Raw genomic sequence first — 21,842 nt, forward strand, 5'->3', positions numbered from 1 at the left:
AAGGGCTATATTAAGTCAGCAGTATGTATTTTTAGATTTACAGAGTAATACATATTTTAAAATTCCAATTAAATGTATTTAAATGTTAGTAGTATATGAACACACGAAATCTCATGCTAGCCACACACTGCTGATAACATAATCCGTCTTACTGAGAGGATTCTCTCCCTAGCATACAAATGTTGTTTCAGGTCCTCCGAGGGATCGAGCCTAGCGTTCTACCGGGTTGAGTTTAGATAGTAAACAGTCCTTGCTAGAGTTGGTGAGATATTAGATAGTGTCTGTCTCTTTTTGGGATTATAATAGTAGATTATGTTTTTAGTTATGTATGTATGTTGGAAAATAGTTAAATACTCTGGTAACTTTTAGAGGATGTATGTATATATTTTCTCTAATCATGTTTATACAAATCAGTTTGGAACACCCATTTTTCCCTTGTTTGTGCGGGTTGTATATGTATGGTATTAGAGAGATGTATGTTATGTATGTTTAGTAGCACTCTAAGCCCACCTAGAGGGTCGAGGCACTATAGGTGGTATCAAAGCCTAGGTTGTTGGGTTCTGCAAACTAAGTCAGATGGTGTTACCAAAGTATAGGTATTAGAGTAGGACAAGGATAGGAATGGGTATGATAGGACTTTCGAGTTTTTCTTCGTAAGCTTGGAGGAAGAAATCCATTGGCGAACTTCTATGTTTTCTGGATCAGTCGATAGGTTCAGAAAATCATGACAATCCATTAACGGTTTTGTTTCCGAGTGGAGGGGCAGAACTTGAGTTAGAATGAGGATATTAGGTTGGCAAAGTACGTGGTCATTAGGGATGTTGGTTTATTAAGATAAGTCTTATAGTATTATAGTTGTAGCAGATACGTAAGGTACCAAGATTCTAAACAATTTTCTCAATTGTCTTTTCAGGATGGAGTCTAGGGATAATACTACTAGCGTTGGATACAGTAGCAGTGAGGGGGCTGGCCATGAGGCTGACAGTGACTCCACAGTGGTATTGCGAGACTTCGCCCAATAGTTTATGGCTAAAGTTGCGTGAACCTCTACGGGGCAGGACCATCCCACGACTTAGTTGGGAGGTTTTATCGATCAGTTTACCCATCTGAAACCCCCTACCTTCATAGGGAGTACAGACCCTATTTGAGTAGAGAATTGGATTCGGGAGATCAAGAAGATCTTGGATGTTCTATGTTGCATGGATGAGCAAAAGGTGCTTTACACGACTTTTAAGTTGACAGACGAGGTGGAGAGATGGTGGGAATCGTTGAGGATATTGGAGGAGTAGAGGCCAGTACAACTGGTAATGACATGGGGTCATTTTAAAGAGGTGTTCTTTGAGCCCAGGCGACTGACCCCTATGAGTCCAGGCGCCTGACCCTGTTCTGACCTTGATGTTATGCTGAATTTCAAACTCTAGGCGATTGACCCTGATGAGTCCAGGCGCCTGAACCTCGTAAGGACTATTTTAAAATAGCGTTTAAAAGTTTCCAAATTATGTTGCTTGTGCCCCAAATTTTGTCAAAACTTGGGAAACACTCCAAGTAACTTGGGCAACACAAAAATATGACTTTTTAACTCTATAAATACATAATTTCACAAATCAAATCATATCAAGAACTCAAAACAGCAATCAAGCTTATAATTCTCATACTATTCCAAAAGTCTTTTTGCTCACATACTTGCTGGAGTTTTTCTAAGACTTGCTAAGTTATTTTTTGCCGATCTTTGAGCGTTAACTCTGAGTTGATCAATCAAAAGAAAGATCCCAGTGATATATTCTCTGAGCTTCAATTCTATTCTTCATTGATATTTAAATTGAAGTATTCTTAGGTGTGCTATAACTTGTACTAATATGCTATTTTTGAGAGTGACTCTTGTATGCAATAAGTTTTTCTTATTTTCTTATTTTCTTGATAGTTCAGGGCTGTTGAATTGTTGTACCAAGTGTGGGGTATCGCTTGGAGAGGAAAGCTCTATCCTATTAAAGGAGTGTTGTAAAGGTTTGCTCCACTCGTAAAGGAGTGGTATAGTGGAATCCTTATGTAGTGTGTTGCCTAAGGTGAGGATGTAGGCGGGTATAGCCGAACCTCGTAAAAATCTCAGTCTCACTCTCTTCCCTAATCTCTTTAATTTTCTGCAGATATATCAACTGCGTGAATTGAATATTGAATTACTAAAAATTAATTTGGTTTTGAGAATTGTGGAAATCGAAAGAGAGTACGTTGGTTGATCAATACATATTGCGGAAATCATAAGGGAGTACGTTGATTGATTAACACCCAAAACTCATTAATATTGAAAGCGGTTTATTTAATTTATGAGTTTTGGATACTTGGTTGGAATCTTTATTTATTTTCATATTGAAATCAAGCTTATCTTGTTGAGTGCATTGACATATTCAAAAGCTGAAATCTTAGAAGCACTGGTAAAATTCAGACATCGTTTAATTGATTGACTTGTGGGTTGTGTTGGCTTATTGATTGGGTGTTAATTTAAATTGCTGCAAGATCAAATTGATATACTTTTTCATAAAAATTTAAAAGTGAATTTAATTCTCAGTTGATATTGTAATCGAAATTCAAACCATCCGTGTGTGATTGTTAAACATACAATAAGTTGGGAAAAGAATTTATAAAAAGATTTTAAAGAAATTTTTAAAACCCAATTCACACCCCCCCCCCCCTCTTCACATCCTGTGATATGCGTCTCTAATATTTGGGACCATACATCATAGTTAACTTCAATGAGGACAACTCCGGCATGGAAGCAAGAATTTTTGGATTGGATATGGATCACTGGGGTTGATGGTTCGAGAGTAGAGGATTCGAGAGCCATATGGTGGTAGTTGTTTGTTGCGATGATTGTTCAGAGTAGTATAGGAGGCTTATGTTTTGATGGAGGTTTCCTGGAGGCTCTGATACCAAGTCAAAACTTGGTATTATTCATTTGTGCTTTACTTTACAATATTGTGGGCATAAATAGCCACTATACATAATTGGAATACTAAAGTTTACGACTACAAATCTCTTAACCATTAGAGCATATTTCTAATTTAGGAAATATACTTACAATCAATCTATATACGGAAGTATACCAAGTTGAAAATTCAAAACTTTTAGAATCTTCAACAACAGATAGATTACACAAAGGGCAACCAAGATCCATTCCTAAATTTAGCCCCCTTTTTTTTTTCCAATGTTTGACTATAAAACCAATTCGGTAATGCAAATGTTACATAACTTATATTTATATTTTTTAATGTTCTTTAATTTTTAGATTAGAAATTTAATCCCCATAATTTTTATTAAGTGGGTCAATTTTGAAAAATTTATATAACCATGTCCTATATATGTATTAAATCTTAGTCTGTCCATAGAGCTATATGCCATGTCACCGTGCTCATAAAGTTTCATACGCCTTTTCCAACATTTAAGTTGCACAAAATAATAAAATGGAATATACTAAATCGATTGTATTATTAGGTATCTTTATATTTTTATTTGTACCATCTTTGTGCACTCACTTATAAAATGGTGATAGTCACCCACTTAGGGAAATCGTTAGAAGAGTTACATTGGGAATTGCTTGAGTGAGGTTAATTCCTTGTCGCCTCGGTGAGCCAAGAATTTCAAGTAGCCACCTAGCTGACATAGGCTAACAAAATAATGATGATCGTCTAGCCATAAGGCATTGAGACAAATAAGCATTAGGCGAACATGTCAACTATAACAAAGTTTTTAATATTAATATATTATAAAAAATAAATTTTGACCACTCTTATCAATGAGGTTGCTAAAAAAGTACTATACATGATCTACTCTAGATTTTACCCATCCTTGATTTGACCAAAAGTCATGATTTTAGGACAAATACTCTTAAGTGGAGTGGATACAAGTGAAAAGAGGAAAATGCTTAATGCAGGAACTTGGCATGCTACTTGACCAATGGAGCATGAAAGACTGAGAATTGTGAAAAATTAGGTTCTTCGAGAGGACAATGTGCACCTCTCATTAGGCCTTATCATCTAATGAAAATATTTTAAATAATATATCTCACATGATAGGGTTCACATATATAATTTGATAAAATTTTTTATATAAAATATTTTCATTAAATGAAAAGACTTGATAAAAAGAACATTGTTAGTTCTTCCAAAGAATCTAACTTTTTCTTGTAGTGGAAGATTTTGGATCAACATTTTATAATTTATAAATGCAACAAAGGGGAAAAGGTGGGGTGAGACTAGCCCATTGGTGGTGTGGAGGTGGAGGTGGGGGTGGGGGGTTGGGCATTTGTCGTCACCGTGTGCGTGGGTGGGGTTGGGCATGCCGTCACCATTTTCCATTCATAGTGATCCACCACATTTCGTGGCCATTATCGCTCCTCCCATCTCCTTAAATACCCAACTCTTACATCCACCCTCTCGCCCACCTCCCTTCAATTGCTCTCATCTACTCCTGCTAATTATCAAATATATATATATATATATATATATATATTTACTGTATCTAATTGTTCTCTTTTCTTTTCTTTTCTTTTTCTACTATACACATATCGAGGATGAAAAGAAGAATTGAATTCATATCCTTTACGTCTTCAATTTTTTTCTTCTGCTACTGGTCCTCCTTAGTCTGCGGCTGCTACTGCTCCTCCTTAGTCTGCGGCGGCGCACCATCATCTCACCCTGATCCTGCTAATGGATGTGCCGGCAGCCGGCGGAGTCAGCTCCCCAACGCTCTTGCTTTGACCCCTCCAATGGGGTACGTCCAATTTCCCTTTATTCTTTGTTTTTGTCCTCTCTCTCTTTATTGGTGAAGTAACGAGGGAATCTTCCCTAGGGACTCACTTGCTACTCAGTGCGCCTGTATACATTATGTTCTAAATCTCTGCTGCGTGTTTCTTAGGTCTAATTTAATGTAGTACTGTTGGAGTCTTATAGGGAAGCACATTGTTTTTTATGCTTCCCCTTTTCCTTTAATATCTTCTTTGTTTTTAAATCTAAGAGCTGATTGATTCCTAGGTGACCAGACGAGGGACGTCCCCAGGGACTCACTTGCTACTCAGTGCGTCTGCATACATTATGTTCTACATCTCTGCTGCGTGTTTCTTAATTCTAATTTACTGTAATTAGAGTCTGGCGGACGGCACTCTAATTTTATTTATAGATTTGATATATTTTTTATTTTATTTTTTATTTTCTTGTTAACCAAATATGAAAAATATTTTTTGAACTTCAAAGGACACTTTGTAATCGTCACACTTTTTCATCTAACTTCTTCTTTAAAGTGTTCATGTGTGTATTTTGATTAATGCATTTGCTCTCTAACTTCCTGGCACAGGTGGAATAGTTGGAATCACTTCCATTGCAACATAAATGAAACGATCATTAGGCAGACCGGTAATACCGCGTAGTACTGCAAATTTATATTCGTAGGATCAGGATATAGACTATGTTATTAAAAATTGAGTAATATATATTCTGCAAATGGAGTACTACTTGAACCATTAATTTGTATGAGCAATTTTATTTTATATTTTTTCCTTGGTCCATGGATCCCTCCTGGGATCCAAAACAGAGAAATCAATATTTAACTTTCTTTCACAGTGCAAGAAGGCATCTAAACCGAGCTGATAATGCAGAGACATGCATGCTAGCTAGATCAGCACCCTGATCTTAAATTTTATGCTAAACAATTTGTTAATCTTTGATCTCATACGACATTTTTAATTTCTTTCTTTTTGATTCGTTGGAGTCAGCTGATGCTCTTGTCTCAACTGGTCTAGCCAAGCTTGGATATCAATACGTGAATATAGGTATGCATTCTTGAATTAATGCATGATCTTGAGCATTTTATTCTGCCTTAATTACTAGCTAACTATTTAACTGACATTGAAATCTTGGAATTTACTAGATGATTGCTGGGCTGAATCAAAACGTGACTCGAAGGTTCATTCTTTTCAAGCTTTCTTAATGGTTTCCTATGATTTTCTGATTTAAAAAAATAACAATGAGTGGTTGTATACTTTCCTCATTTGATATTTTATAGAAAGGACCTTGGCCTAGTCGTGCTCATCAATCATACAATGCTATGATCAATTAGCCGAACCTACATTACTGTGACGATCAAACATAATGTCATATTCTATAACAAGTTTCTAACATATTCGAAGTAGGAGTGTTTTGATAAGTCATCTTCTCATCTCGTATCTCTTTCCACTGCTGGTAGACTTGAAACTCAAAGTGTCTGACATATATAAAAGTTTCAAGCCTTACAACCGGGGCGTCCCCTAGCTCTTTGATTCCCTGACCCCAAAAATGCAATAAACTAATTTCGACTAATGGGTGAGACAGTACCCAACAAGTTTATCCCTCATGCTATGTGCATTCCTCCAAGCTTACTACGTACGTACCTTCGTACAAGTAAAATAGTTTTCCCATGTATAGGATTTTAGTAGTTATATTCAATTTGCTGTCATCCACATGGATTTTCTCGAACTCTAACCTCCAGTGGTTTGCAGAATGCAATTGTTGTAGGAAAAGAATCGAAAGAAGAAGGGAATCAAGGCAAAAATGAAATTATTGTTATAATGAAATTATTGTGTTTGGTTAATAACAATATGTAGTGATTGTAGGAATATCAATTTCCATTTCTTTTCAACATTTGGTATTTTTCAATGGTTTTTATAGTGGAATAAGAAAATAATTTTTTTTTTTTTTATAAAATCCCCCAATACATAACTATTTAATTTTGTAATTGTTATTTTGATTTATTAGTCATTTTTGGTGAAAATATAATAAATATTAGCATAAAATAATAGCAACTATTATTTTTCTCTTTATTATTATCATTATTTTTATTTTTCTTGTGGTTATTATTATTTTTATAGTAATAAATATTATTGTTGTTGTAATCATTATTAGTTTTTGTTATTATTTTATTAATTTTGTATTAATTATTAGCTTTAAAATAATAATTATTTTTATTATTATTGTTTTTATTATTTTTATTGTAATACATATTATAATTATTGTAATTACTATTAGCAATTTTGTTTTTATAATAATAATAACAACAACAACAATTAGTACTATTATTATTTGCTATTGTTTTTATTTGACTATTATTATTATTATTTTCGTAATAGTGATTATTATAAGTTTAATTCTTATTTTTTATTATTTTTATTATTTTTATAATAATTATTATCCTTAAATTGATAATAATTATATTTTTTCATTTTTATTATTACTGTTCTTGTTGTTATTAATATTATTGTTATTTGCAATTATTATTAGTTTTTATTTTTTTACAATAATAACAATTATTATTAATATATGTTGTTGTTGTTTATGTTTGATTATGATTAATTATTATTGACATAATAGTGATTATTATTAGTGTAATTGTTATTTTTTATTGTTGTTATTATTATTTTTATTACTTTTGCAACAATCCTATCCTTTAAATAATTTTTATTGTTTTTTCCTGTTTATTGTTATTTGTACTTCTTGTTATTATTATTTTATAATGATAAATATTATTGTTATTGTAATTATTATTAGTTATTATTATTTTTATAATAACTATTATATTTAAAATAATAATTATTATTATTATTTTGGCCTTCTTTTATTATTAATGTTGTTTTTGTTGTCATTATTGTTAATAATATTGCAATTATTATTAGTTATTATGTTTTTTATAATAGTAATAATAGTAATTAGTGTTATTACTTTTTTTGTGTTATTTTTGTAGCATTTTTTGTTTTAAAATGAGTTTGATTCCATGGAATGAAGATGGATTTCAGCCCATTTGGACTTGAATCACGATTCACCCATTCGCAGAATCACATTTTGATTGGAATACGATTCTAACCATGATTTCCTAAACCAAACGCATGAATGCCATTTTATTTTTGAAATTTGATTCCACTTCAAGTCTGATTCCACAAACCAAAAGAGGGATCAAAACTTTATCTCTAAAGCATCTTGAGTCATGAAATGATCAACCCTTAGCATCAATATTCTTCAATCTCAAATGAAATGTGGATTGGGACAGATGACACTTTGACACAATAAGGCACAACTTATTTTGCTTTAAGAAACTCATTGTACAAAATATTAAAATTTCAACCATATATAAAACCCCTTTTAAGCTTCAGTAATGGTAATATATTTGGTACAAACATAACAACACTTTTTTGGCAGAATTCATTTTGAAATAGTTGGTTGATATGGCTAACCGAACCAACTACATAAGCAACATTCATCCTAGTGCAAGCTATAGGATACATAAATAAATAAATAAAAAATGCCCACTATATGTAGATGCATAAGGCACTTCAATATCCATTTCTTCTTTCTCCTTTTCATTGGTAGCACCCTGCATACTACCAAGCTTGAAGTGACCTAAAGGTGGAGAACGTACATATTTTTGTGTTGTTCATGTTAAATCTCTCCATGCTCTTTTCAAAATATTTCTCTTGAAATAACAAAAACTTGTTTTCTTCATGTCATGAGTGATTCTAATGCTAAAGGTTTGTCTAGTTGGCCCACAGTCTTTCATGATAGAATCCCTACTAAGTTTTTTTCTTTTTTCACACTAATTTGTTGTTAGTATCATGGACAACAATCTGTATGAGATGAACATGACACAAAACAAATAATAAAATTATCATTAAGGAACAGTACAAATCCATACAAATGCACAATCATTCAAAGTACTTCAGGTGTATCCATGGTCGCTCAAAATGGAGTCAAACTTGTTATACCATTGTCGAGGTGCATGTCTAAGGCCATATAAGCTTTTTCTTTAACCTATGGACAAGATGAACTTTACACATAACTTTGAACCTATCTGATTATTCCATCTAAATTTTTTAGTCCAAGTAACCATTAAGAAAATGGTTTTTCCATCAAATTGCTTGAGCTTTGCATTCATGTTTGTCGTTTAAACAATAACAACGTAGATGCAAGGTGACTTGACCATATGTGAGAAAATTTCATCAAAGTCAATTTTTTTTTTCAAGTTAAATCCTTTCATGGTCAATCTAGCTTTGCACCTTGGATATCCTTTATTTTCTTTGGTCTTCAATGTGTAAGCCATTTCATTTAAGTGACCTTTTACACTTAGGCAACTTCATAAATTCAAATATATGATTCTTGTATGAAAAGATTTGATTTCTTCTTGATGGTTTTCATCCACCTTTTTTTGTGTTAAGCTAATATGGCTTCTTGGTAGTAATCTAGTTTCTTACATGTGTGTGTGTGTGTGTGTGTGTGAACATATATATAATCATGAGGAGAATATATGTGGAAAGGTTGCCTTGTCTAGAAGATCTCCTTAACTTCTTTTTTTTTATCTGGTATAATGTATTGATCAAAATGGATACTAACAATATACACTGGGCATACCCAGGTAGAGGGAAGACAAGCTCCCAATCAAAAATATAGATCAAAACTAGACTTTAGTCGGTACAAAACACCAAAACTCAATCAAGGGAGAACTATCCAAATTTATCATAAACAACTCGATAAGTATGAGTTGGAATCACCTTAAATAGCTCCTCAGGATCTATTGATTTACTTTTAAACTCCCTTTTGTTCCTAAAGTGCCAAAGGAAGTAAACACTATCAATCAAGCAAATCTTCCTCTCAATAGATTTAATTCTTGTTCCCTTTACTTCCTTATGCATCCATTTCAAAGCAGCTTTCAAGGTTGACATAACTCTTTTCAACCCTAACTAGGATCGAACAGAGTCCCACACCACTTTAGAAAAATTATATTTAAAGAAGATATGATCAATAGTCTCAATATCAGTTCTGAAGAATACATAATTTTGGTCAACTCCTTCAACAAGCAGTTTATCATTAGTAAATAGTTTCCCTTTTATGCTCAACCACAGTGTAAAAGCATGTTTAGGCAGACTTCCACATTTTCAAACCTCTTTGTGCCACGAGACCTTACTGCCCTTGTTCCTCCAAAAATTATAAATTTCTAAGGTAATTATTTGACCACCAACAACCCACTCCTTTACCAAATTGTCAGCAGCCAATTTACTCCCACAGCCCTGCAAGATATGATTTTTAATCTCAATCATCTTCTTAAATAACGGGGAATCTTCATGTTTTTATGAGGCTTCCCAAAAATTTAATCCCTTCAGGTAAATCTAATGAACCCATTTTGACCATAATGAGTCTTTCTTTTCCTGGATGTTCCACAAGGCATTATTGAGAAGGGCTTTATTCCATGCTTTTATGTCAAAAATACCCAATCCACCTTCAGCTTTAGGGAGGCAAACTTCCTTCCAGGCCACAAGAGGCCTTTTCCTTCCACCCCACAAAAAAGCTCTACAGAGTTTCACAATATGATATAGAACAGAGATTGGGATAGGAAATATAGCAAGCCAGAAACAATCCACACCTTGTATATCAGATTTAATTAGCTCCAGTTTACATGCATAAGAAATTGTGTGGCTTGGCCATCCACAAAGTATGGTAGATATCCTGTTAATCAACGGCGAGTAGTGCATTGAATTTAGTCTTGATGCTGCAAGAGGAATCCCCAAGTAATGAAAAAGAAATTCCCCTTCGTTGAACTCTGTAATTCTTTTAATCCCATCCAAGTCCTGATTTTTAACTCCAACAAAATACAAGTTGGATTTTAGACAGTTAGCAATCACACCTGAACATTGTGTGAACTTACCAAGGGAATCCATCAGAAGCTTAACTGAATTAAAATCTCCTCTTGAGAACAAAATCAAGTCATCTGCAAAAGCAAGGTGCGTGATTTTAAGCTACTTACATCTAGGATGAAAATTAAAAATCAGCATTGTCCTCAAGAGTTCTCAAGAGCCTTGATAAGTACTCTAAGCAGATCACAAAGAGTAAAGGGGATAGAGGGTCCCCTTGTCTAAGCCCTTTTCTTCCTCCAAAAAAATCCATAGTACCCTCTATTAAAATAGATTGAATAGGATGTGGTAAGCTGCACCAACATCTCATTCAAAAACTTCCAAGATATTGAAGCATTACTTGTGGTTGAAAAGCTCCTTGTTAAATATAATGATTAAGAAATGTATCAATAACAAGAATATCACCTCCATAATCTTCCTACGTCTATCACACATTTTTACCATATACTATGGGTGAAGAAACCAAACTAAAGTCAACAATGCCTTCCGATATAAATTCAGTTGCTTAGTGACTGGAGTAAAGTCATAACAAGCTAATTGTACTGGAAGGTGCAACTAGTTCATCTCCTTTTCAAGAAAAGCTAATGCTTGTTGAATATTTTAGTTTGACACTACTTCACACCCAAAAAGAAATGAGTTGCCTCCATGCCAAACTTGGAGATGGAAGTCTTCCAACCTCAATGGTGAAGTTCATGCTCATGAGTTTATTATCCTAGGTCAGAACAAGTTGATAGGATCCCCTTTTTAGCGTCCCCACTTCCTTCTTAATGTTTTTCTATTGTTGCTTTTGGGTTCTTACTAACTAAATCCTACAATTGGAAATCCTTACTATATGTGCATAACCTAGAAAATTTAGGTAGCTTTGCATTAGAGAGCAATTTGATTCTTTAACAATGCCACACCTTATACATTCTGCAAGTCCATTATGTTGTCGTGTCTTTGGAATTGTTTTCTAAAGCTTGATGTTATAGGTTCTGAAGGACCCCTATACTTACAGCATTAATTACCTATTTGATCACATATATTAGTTGCACTCCCTATTCTCCTTCAACAGTTACATAGAAATTGTAAAAAAGCACCACCTAATCTTTAGATTTTAAAGAAAAACACAACACTTCTCAAATAAGTCATGAATACAAGTAATTAAGTGCGAAGCATAATGAAAAGTCTTATCATTCATGAAGCATGATAAAAAGTCTAATCATTCATAGTGCAAACATCACTTTGAATCAAATCTAAACCACATGATCATTTGAATAGAGGGAATCTCTGAAGTTTATCTCCAATTTACCTACTAAACATATTGAAGTATTTATATAGGCATACTAGTCATAGGGTGGGGTTTTAGTTTTTCTTTTTTCTTTTTTTTTTTTCTTTTTTTGTTAAGGATGTCAAGTCCTTTCCTAATTTTGTGCCCTAGCCACTTGTGCCATAATCAATAGAAAAGTCTTCACTTACATTGATCTTTCCCCTCCACATGCTGCTTAGCTCTATTCTCTTTCTTTCCTTTAGCCACCACAAGGTTACCATTCATAGTTTCTAACTCTCATTAGTCAAGGATTTTACGTAAGCCTCATCACCAAGTGCACAAGTATATATTTAACTTAGCCATATCTCATGAATGCGCAATATTATTTTGAATAAAAATGCTCCCAATTTGAGTTTCCACTCAAACCAATCCCATGCCAAAACGTTTCTTTATAACATTATTTCCAATGATACTGGAGCCAAAATCATTCCTAGTGCATGATGCGAAGAAGAGTCTTCGTAGAGTCTTATTTACAAGTAACATAAAATGAGGACACCGAATCAATGACCCATGGTAGAGTCGTGGCAAATGTGATTAACATGACCATCGTTATAAATAATGACAACTTTTCCATGTCTTTTTCTTCTTTCTTTTAGTTTTCTATTGTCTCTTTTTTACATGTTTGACCACCCATAATGGTAGCATTTGATTCCCTTTCTTATTTTCATTTATCTTCTTCTTATCTCATTTTTTACTATCACAACTCTTCATTGTTTTGCTTCCATTTTGCATTTTCATAATGAATGCCAATAAATGAAAGAAAATTGTCATCTTATTTAGATAGCACTTTGGCCAATTATTCAACAAGGAAGTCATAAGAAGCAATTTTTGCATTTCATCATCCATCATAATCTTCATGATGGATAACTCATGTATGCTCTATTGGAAATCATTCAAGCCCTTTGCAACACGACATTTGCATGTCTTCATATTTCAAGTTCACAAGTTTCTTTATTGTAGGAAAGATTGTTGCTACCTATTAGCTTGTCCTTAGCTTCTCTATATTTATGTTGGTTTTATTCTTAGTTAGAACGTGATAAGATTCTACCTATCTTGTGTTTAACATCCCGTAGAATAACTTAGTCATTAATAATGTTGGATATTTTCTAGTTTTTAACTTGTTGATTGTATTTTCATGCATATACAGTTTCACGTACAATTTAAGTTGTACTACTAGAAATGTTAATGTTTATCTTACATCTCATAATATTTTCATATATGGACAGGGTAATTTGGTAGCCAACAAGATTACATTTCCATCAGGAATTAAAGCTCTTGCAGATTATGTTCATGATAAGGGCTTAAAGTTAGGAATTTATGAAGATTCAGGGTAAGAACCATACACAAACTGTAATTTTTTTTTTTTTAAATCTACCGAGTGTTCTATTGGGCCCGACTATTCAATCATTACAGTTCATCCCAAACTTTTATTCGCCCTCCCCTTTTATAAAATCTCCCACATTCTGCTTGCGGAATGAATTTAACATCCTAATAGAATTAAGACTAGAGCGGAATCTATCGTCGAATTACCATTATTACATTTGGATACTCAGAAAAATGACTAGGAATGGAATGAAAGATGTGATATTTTTCAATAATATCCTTTTAAAATTGAATTTTTAATTTGATTACTGCTTGTTGATCTTATTTTAAAAAAATAATAATAATAATAAATAAATCTATTTTATTTTAAAATCTATTTTTAAATACAAAAAATAAAATCTATTCTGTTTGAAGAAGACAATGGAACTTTGACCATTTGCAAACTTCGGCGGCGAGGATGCATGCTTCGGTAGCCACCTGCAAAGTTCAGCTATTGTTGGGATGGATCATGGCGGAAAGGGCTTAATGGTGAGGGACCGCATCTGCGAGGAACCATGGTGGCAAGGGCTTATGGCAGCACTGGACTGGGGAGGGGCATGGGATCTGCAAATGGGGAGGGGGGACGAGCTAGGATGGCTGAGGGCCGCGATGGCTCACGGCGGCACTAAAATGGGGAGGGGGATGGGATGGCCTAATGGGTAGGGGTTTTCGGGAGGTGGATGAGGGTATTGTGGGAGATGGGTTTGATCCCATGGAATGAGAAAACGATTCCAGTTCATTTGGGTAGGAATTACAATTGCCGCAAATGATGGAATTAATCATGCATGCAATGAATGTAGGCCTTGTTATAATTCCTTCCTGTTTTTGCTGCATATTTTTAGGTTTCGGACATGTGGTGGGGGAATGCCAGGTTCCCTTCATTATGAAGAACAAGATGCTAGAACCTTTGCTTCATGGGTAAATATGAACCCGAGCTATATTATGTGCTCTTGATTTTGATCCAGATATTGGAACTTAATAATGGTTTTTGAAATATAAAGTAAAGACTCTGAATTTTGAATTATACATTCTCAACACCACTTTAAAATATGCATTATAAACTAACTTAATTAGATAATATACAGGGAATTGACTACTTAAAGTATGACAATTGCTATAATGATGACACAAGGCCAACTATAAGGTGATTTTTTCATAACTCTTGTCTATCATTTTTATTTTTTTTTTCAAATTTCCATCCACGACGAATTGAACTGCATTTTGGAACTTTTTTTATTTGTAGATACCCTATTATGTCTCGTGCATTGGTGAAAACAGGACGTCCTATCATCTTCTCGATGTGTGAATGGTAATTTTTTTTCATTGAACTCAAACTACAATAAGCACAGTGCTTCCATCATACTAAATTCATCTCAACGATCCTAAGGTTTGAACATTTGACTATTGCATTTGATGTTGTACAATTAAACCATTAAATCCTTGTGGAAATTGCTTTTCTTTTTCAACACATTCCCTAGGATTTCTTAATTATAATACTTGATTTATAAACAAAATGATTTTTTTATTGATATTTTGCTTTTTCTTCTGGCAAATGCTTTGTGTAACTTAATGTTATGTATTGCTGGATAGGGGCGATATGCGCCCAGCTTTATGGGCTCGTAACATATCAAATAGTTGGAGAACTACCGATGACATTTCAGATTCATGGGGAAGGTGATGCCCAATCGTACTGATTGTCTTTATAATATATATTTTTTAATATTAATTTATAGTTTTATTCATTCAATATATCTTATATCTCACGACAATTTTGTTCTAAATATAAAATTCCATGTCTTATTATGATAAACCCAAAACTTCTTTCTAAGACCTTCAAGTACTACAAAATGATTTATATAAGTAACTTGTTTGCCTTTCAACTAGGCAAGATTTTTTGTATGACTCACTTGTAAAAGGATGTGAGCTATGTGTAGACCCAAGACCACACCAAAAAACCCTTATCTTCTTAATTCTAGGAATCAGATTATATAAGTAAATAATCAATAAATGAAGATTAATGAATTCAAAAAGAAAAGGTAGTTAAAAAAATATATGATGATGATCACATTTGCATATATACCATATGTCACCAACTTGGTATGTCAATACAAATTCCTCACCCTAGTGAATACCCTTTTCTTCTCTAATATGAAATAGCTAATTTTGTAATTTATAATACTTTGACATGATAAATCAAATAATCTTCCATTTGGTTTCAAATAGATATTTGAACACAAAGGCCATGCAAAAATATTATTTTATAGTATATAAAGATATATATGAACACAAACACAGTGTTAGACTTAAGACTAGGAAATAATTTAGCACAGCTATGCCATCTTCAAAAAAAAAAATATATTTATCATTTACATAATGCTTGAAAGGAACTTAAATTTTGTTCTACTTCAAAAATTGACAATTTGAAGTTGAGCAGAGACTCCTCATTAAGACCCTCTTGTATACATTTATAAGTGCAACTTCATGTAGAAGTTGTCTTTCAAGGATTTGTCGGCACTCTCGACAACAAAAGAAATGACAAGTCAAAAAATAACAAAGTGTCTACCCAAATTTATATAATTTATGCAGTTATGTTACACTCAGAAGCTTATTATGATCTAATCTTAATAAGGGATTAAACTGGTATATTAATATAATTACTTTATGTAGATAGGCTAGGATACTAGATGAATAGATTTACCTATTTCATTTTTTCGTTTGATGACTTGGAACTCCAACCTGGACAAGCCCTTCGCACGCACTCAGGTAGCACCAATAGGTTGACGTAAACATTGTCATCTGCCCATTAACGCATCCTTAGCAATTCACTAGGCAAACCATAAGTGGGAAATCAAATCCGGGACCTTGAGGTCAGAAAAACTCAACTTTGAGAAAATTCAATTGGGCTTGATTTACCTATTTATTGTTAGATGCAACTTGTTGAATAATTATTTTAAGTCTTTGCACCTAACAAAATTATTTTAAATGCATTGAGTTAGATATAACGAGTCTAGCCAAAATCTTTGCACGCAACAAACTTCTCATTTTCAAAATAAAATTATATATTAAGTTCTCAAAACAGTATAACAAAAGACATTTGTTTATAGAAAATCAATCTCTAGCACAGTAAAAGGACTTTGATCAAGTAACTTTGAGTTTCCTCAATTAGCTCAACAACTAAAATTATTATATAAGAGATGGGTTTTGAGGTGTAAGGATTCACCAGCACTAGAAAGTTTTCGACTCAATAAATTCCAAAAAGCCTTAGAATCACTACTCAAATAACTTGGTTTCTTATACTAAAAATATAGTCTTTGCTAAGTCTTCAATTTGACATTAAAAAGGCCTCTGGTTATGATTTTTGAGTTAAGGATTCACCTCTCTTTTCTTCAAATTCTTGTTTTTGTTAAGTTTTAAATCAAATTTTCTAGCGAATGGATTTCAATTACAAATACTTTTTTGTAACCACGGTATTCCTCTGTCAAAAGTGAGGGTATATTAATCAATAAATGGAGGTGCCGCTCTCTTTTAGTAAAAAAAAAACTACAAATACTTTTAAACACATTCATAACCCTTCCTATTTCCTAATGTTAAATATTAACTAGATGCTGAATTGTTGATTCTATTTCTACCAAAGTATTAAAATCTCAATATATTTATAAGATTTTGGTAGGAAGTTAATAATAGTTAAGATTATTTTTTTTTTTATTAAAGAACCCTTCAATAATATATATATATATATATATATCTCAATTCCATAGTAGTTGTGTTATTAATATATTTCATTACATCAACCCCAACTTCATATTATTCACCTTTAGATAACCTTTTTTTTTCCCTAATCAATAAACATATATCGTTCCCCAATTTACCTCCAATATATCCATAACTTCTTTGTTTTAATTATGAAAAGAAGAGTCGAGCTTAGACACTGAGGACATAAGATTTATTGACATCTAATTTTTTATTATTGTAATTCCTTAAAATTTTCTTGTATTTAGGCATTTCAGATTCATTTATTAGCTTCTGGTTATGATTTTTAAGGATGTTGTTCAATCAAAATGTATCACCTTTCACTTATAAATTTTAGAAAAATATTGACAATTTACTTTCAGTCAATACAATCAATGACATCTAATGCCATCAATAAATGCGTATATTGCACTAGGTGCGAGCAATGAAAGCCTACCTTGCCAACTAAAAGAAATATCATTATATGTCTTATAATGGTCATTTAACTATTGAGAATTCATAAAATTTATAGAGCATTATAACCATGTGTTCGAAGAGACCTTGAATTTGAAGTTATATTGAATTTAGATAAGATATAATATAAAACTATATTTAAATTTGTCCAAATCTACCCAAATTCAAATTCAAGATCCGAAATTTATGTTCTCAAACACTGTATAATTAAGAACATATTAATTAACATATTTTTGTGTATACCATGTATGTGTTACTCATCACGAATTTTGAAGCTCGCATGTAAACTACCAACTTACGAATCAATGAGTGTAAAATTATACAAAATGCAGAACTTACCAAAGTTTTTGAAATTATGTAACTATTTACTTTGCAAAGTATAAAAAATTTTAAGGAACTCAACAAGTCTCAATGTATCATAAAATATTTATAAGGAAAGTATTAACTATATTAAAATTACAAAAATGTCCAAAGTCATCAATGCTAATGTGATATTATAAACATTAATAGCAAAATTAGGTGAGTATGGTGTACAATTAAAATCCTACACAATGGTGTTTTAAGTGCACGGTTTCAAGTAAAAGCCATGCATATCACACTAATCAAAACTAGTGCTAGAAAAAAAAGTGGGGGCGTAATTAGCAAAGAGCAAGTCGATCCCTATAATCATTGAAGGTTAAGAATCATTCGGCTTAAGAAATATAAGACTTGATCACATATACCGTTTCTAATCAAATGCCTATCATATTGTTCAATTATGATTAACACAGAATTTCTATTCCAAAACCTTCAATTATAAAGTTATTGCAACAATTGATTTGCATGTTTTTGTAATGTACCTCATTTGTAGCACAAAGATGAGGTGTAAATAGATAGAAGACCATACCAAGAGACCCTATATCTTCGCAATTTCAAGCATTACATGCTAAGTGTGAATTTGCTTAATAAAAGAAAATTCATGAATCTAGGAAGAGAAGTATTCTTATAATGATTTTATTAACCTAAATAAAATCACAGAAATAGCCTCTCTAATTGTTGAGATAATGTTGCAAACGCCATGCTTGCATGTACAATTTCTGATCAAATACCTTACATATTGTCCAATTATGTTAAACCCTAAATTCTCTTCCAAAACCTTCAATATAAAATTATTGGAACAATTGATTTGCATATTTCCTCCAATTAGTTTGGGCTTGTCTTGTGATGTACCTTATTCCTTGTATATGATGTCGTGCACATCATGCTTGCATATACCTCCAATATGGAGCGAGAATTTTGTGCATCGAGTGTTATAAATTTACTGAATCCAATTGGAAATGTTAGCTACATTTCATTTACTCCAGAAACAACTTGGTGTTTGGATACAAAAGTTGCAGTTAAATAATAACTTTCTATGTTCCAAGAAAAACTAAAAAAAAAAAAAAATTAATTAATAGTATGTTGAAAGCATAAATAGAAAAGAAATTAAAAAATTTACAGTGTATTTTCTTTCTCACAGTATGCTAAATATAGCTGACATGAACGAGATATACGCCGATTATGCTGGACCTGGTGGCTGGAATGGTTAAGTATAATCTATGAAATGAAGTTGGTTTAAATGATAATCCTTCTAGTAAATAGTTTTCTAATGCTGCATAGTGTATCGATGTGATCAGATCCAGACATGCTTGAAGTAGGGAATGGTGGAATGCATTACAAGGAATATAAGGTGCATTTTAGCTTGTGGGCCATCTCTAAGGTAATTTAAAAATTTATCTATTTAGTTCTATTATATCTGCGAATGGTATTGTTAAGGTGGAGAGGTCGTATAAAGGTAAAAGATATATTGTAGAATGAATATATATATTTGTGGTAAGTTAGGTACAATACATATAAGGATTTAGAAACCATTAAAAAGTCAAAGGAAATTGTTCAAAATTATGTAAATTGATAGAAAAGCATCCATGTAGTGGATCCTACGTAATTAATGGGACATAACATAACTAATGGTGCGTACTTAATGATTGATCTATGTCGTTTAATTTTGTTTTTATGGGGTTTTTGCAGGCACCCCTTATATTAGGGTGTGATGTACGGTTTCTGACCGATGAAACTATGCAAATCATTGGTAATGAGGAGGTGATTTCAGTCAATCAAGGTAAGACCATTAATTAATTAGATATAAATGATCATTGATACTCAAATCATCTTAGATATTAATTGGAAGTGTATTATCAAGATGTGCCATTCTCTATTTGATTGTTGGCAGATAAACTTGGTGTCCAGGCAAAAAAAGTAAGAAATAGTGGAGAACGACAGGTAATGTAATCCTGATTTTTAAAAATTGAATAGTTTAAAATAAGAATCGATCAATTGCTTTAGTTACAAAGTCATCTAGGTCAATTTTTTTATCCGTTGAAGCCTACTAAATCGAGCTACAAAGTAGAAACTACTTTATCTCTCATCCCATGTCTTTTTTTTACCTCTTCGAAGATTAGAAATTGAGACCTCCAATATACAAGTGCTAAACACTAACTACGAGAATTTTTAGGCAACGGTTTGATTTATCATATGGAAATCAGTTGCATTTTAACTGCACAGTGGGATGAACCCTTACAAATGAATAATGATTTGCCTTCATAATTAAGGGTTAATATAATTTCACTTAATAATTTGTTTGTAAAAGGGACCTGCATTCTGTGGTTGCAGACATGGGCAGGGCGTCTTACGGCTAACAGGATAGTTATTTTACTAGTGAATCGAAAGCCATATGTTTCCACAATGACAGCTCATTGGGATGATATTGGTATACAGGATGACAATGTTGTAGTCCAAGCAAGGGACCTATGGGAGGTAATAAATTCATGAATTAACAAATACAAAGCATTAAAATTGATATGCACTTGTATTGTACATTTGATCCTTTATTGGAAGAAAGGTGCACACATGCACATACACGAACTTCAAAATGTTCATACACACACACACACACAAGCATGTTTTGGTTTTAATGTATAAATAAAGTACGATGATATCCTATAATTTGAAAAGTAAATTTTTTAACTAAATTATAAGCTAACCAACTGTAAACTGTTCAAATTGACAATTGACAGTTTAAATCAACTTGTTGATCTATTACAATTTTTTTTTATAGGTATTAAATTCAAATTTCATTTAATTGAGCTTTTATGGATGAAATTTTTCATGCATAGTAACCATAAGCATAATTCTCCATTGTAAAAACTTACTAAAACATACATATCAATAAATACAAACGTAAAGTACTACACACCAACAATTGCCTTACACTACCTATTTTCTTTTTCGTAAAAGCACATATTCATACATTAAACTCATTAACTTCAAAAGTTAATGTTTACAGGTATGAACAATATATGTCAAAGTACATTTTTTTTTCATAAAAAAAAAAATAGTTCTTATATGTTAGATGATTGTAGCAAATCATAGAATATATAAAATTATGAATATCATATATTATGTCTTTGGAATTTTTTTGTCAAAATGCAGTCCAAAGAGAACATTAATCAACTTTAAAAAACTATCAAATCATAATTAGAAATATTTTTTTAAGTCAAACAAAATTAGCCCAAAGTACTCTATTTGATATGCACAATAATTTAATCAAAATTGTTGTTATTTGCTAAATTTAATAACATGCTATATGATGGAAAAGATTGTTAATTTACAACTTGTTATCTTTGTGGTAGCATCGTACTTTAGAGACGACATTTCAAGGCAAGTTGACAGCAAAAGTGGATCCTCATTCCTGCAAGATGTACGTGCTAACACCCGTCTCTTGACTTAATTTTAGCATAGAAAGAAATGTAATATGCCAAAATATAAGATTATCTCTCTCTCTCTCTCTCTCTCTCTCTCTCTCTCTCTCTCTCTCTCTCCCCCCACCCCCCCCCCCCCCCCCTCCACGCCCGAGTGGGCTTTAACAACAAACATGCTAATTGCAATGAAATTTCACTTTAAAGATTGAACTTTATCACAAAAGAAATGCAATGCTCTTTCTTTCCCTCTTATGGAGCAAGCTTTAAAATGTTGAATGGATGAAGTCAATGGCTAATTCAGTGGTAAAACAATGTTTCATGGCAATAAATTTGAGGAAAAAAATTAGGTCCTCCCGTAAGGCTTTTTTCGGACAATGGAATCGCTCCACTCCAAATAGTGAAGCAATTTTCGGACACTTGTACTACCACTTGAAGTTACACGTCACTATTTCAACAACTAGAAACATTTTACTAAGTTTAATAATGCAAGAACTTC

At 32.5% G+C, this 21,842-nt stretch overlaps 1 protein-coding gene across 1 annotated transcript; it reads left to right on the forward strand.

Moving 5' to 3' along the window:
• Positions 1-4,564: 4,564 nt before the first annotated feature.
• LOC131153707 (alpha-galactosidase-like) lies at positions 4,565-21,407 on the forward strand. The gene is made up of 15 exons (XM_058106156.1): positions 4,565-4,764; positions 5,344-5,402; positions 5,762-5,818; positions 5,917-5,951; positions 13,232-13,335; positions 14,210-14,285; positions 14,453-14,511; positions 14,611-14,676; positions 14,958-15,041; positions 19,069-19,133; positions 19,226-19,308; positions 19,617-19,707; positions 19,819-19,868; positions 20,259-20,402; positions 21,278-21,407. The coding sequence occupies exons 1-15, from the start codon at positions 4,565-4,567 to the stop codon at positions 21,368-21,370; spliced, it is 1,266 nt and encodes a 421-aa protein (XP_057962139.1). The 3' UTR covers positions 21,371-21,407.
• Positions 21,408-21,842: the final 435 nt, after the last annotated feature.

The sequence above is a fragment of the Malania oleifera genome, chromosome 4 (assembly GCF_029873635.1).
Source record: "Malania oleifera isolate guangnan ecotype guangnan chromosome 4, ASM2987363v1, whole genome shotgun sequence".
In the NCBI taxonomy this organism is placed as follows: domain Eukaryota; kingdom Viridiplantae; phylum Streptophyta; class Magnoliopsida; order Santalales; family Ximeniaceae; genus Malania; species Malania oleifera.

Coding starts and splice junctions, on each gene's coding strand:
- LOC131153707 (XM_058106156.1), top strand. CDS start 4,565: ATGAAAAGAAGAATTGAATTCATATCCTTTACGTCTTCAATTTTTTTC. Junction 5,952..13,231: donor AATCAAAACGTGACTCGAAG/GTTCATTCTTTT, acceptor ATATATGGACAG/GGTAATTTGGTAGCCAACAA. Junction 19,708..19,818: donor GGTGATTTCAGTCAATCAAG/GTAAGACCATTA, acceptor GATTGTTGGCAG/ATAAACTTGGTGTCCAGGCA.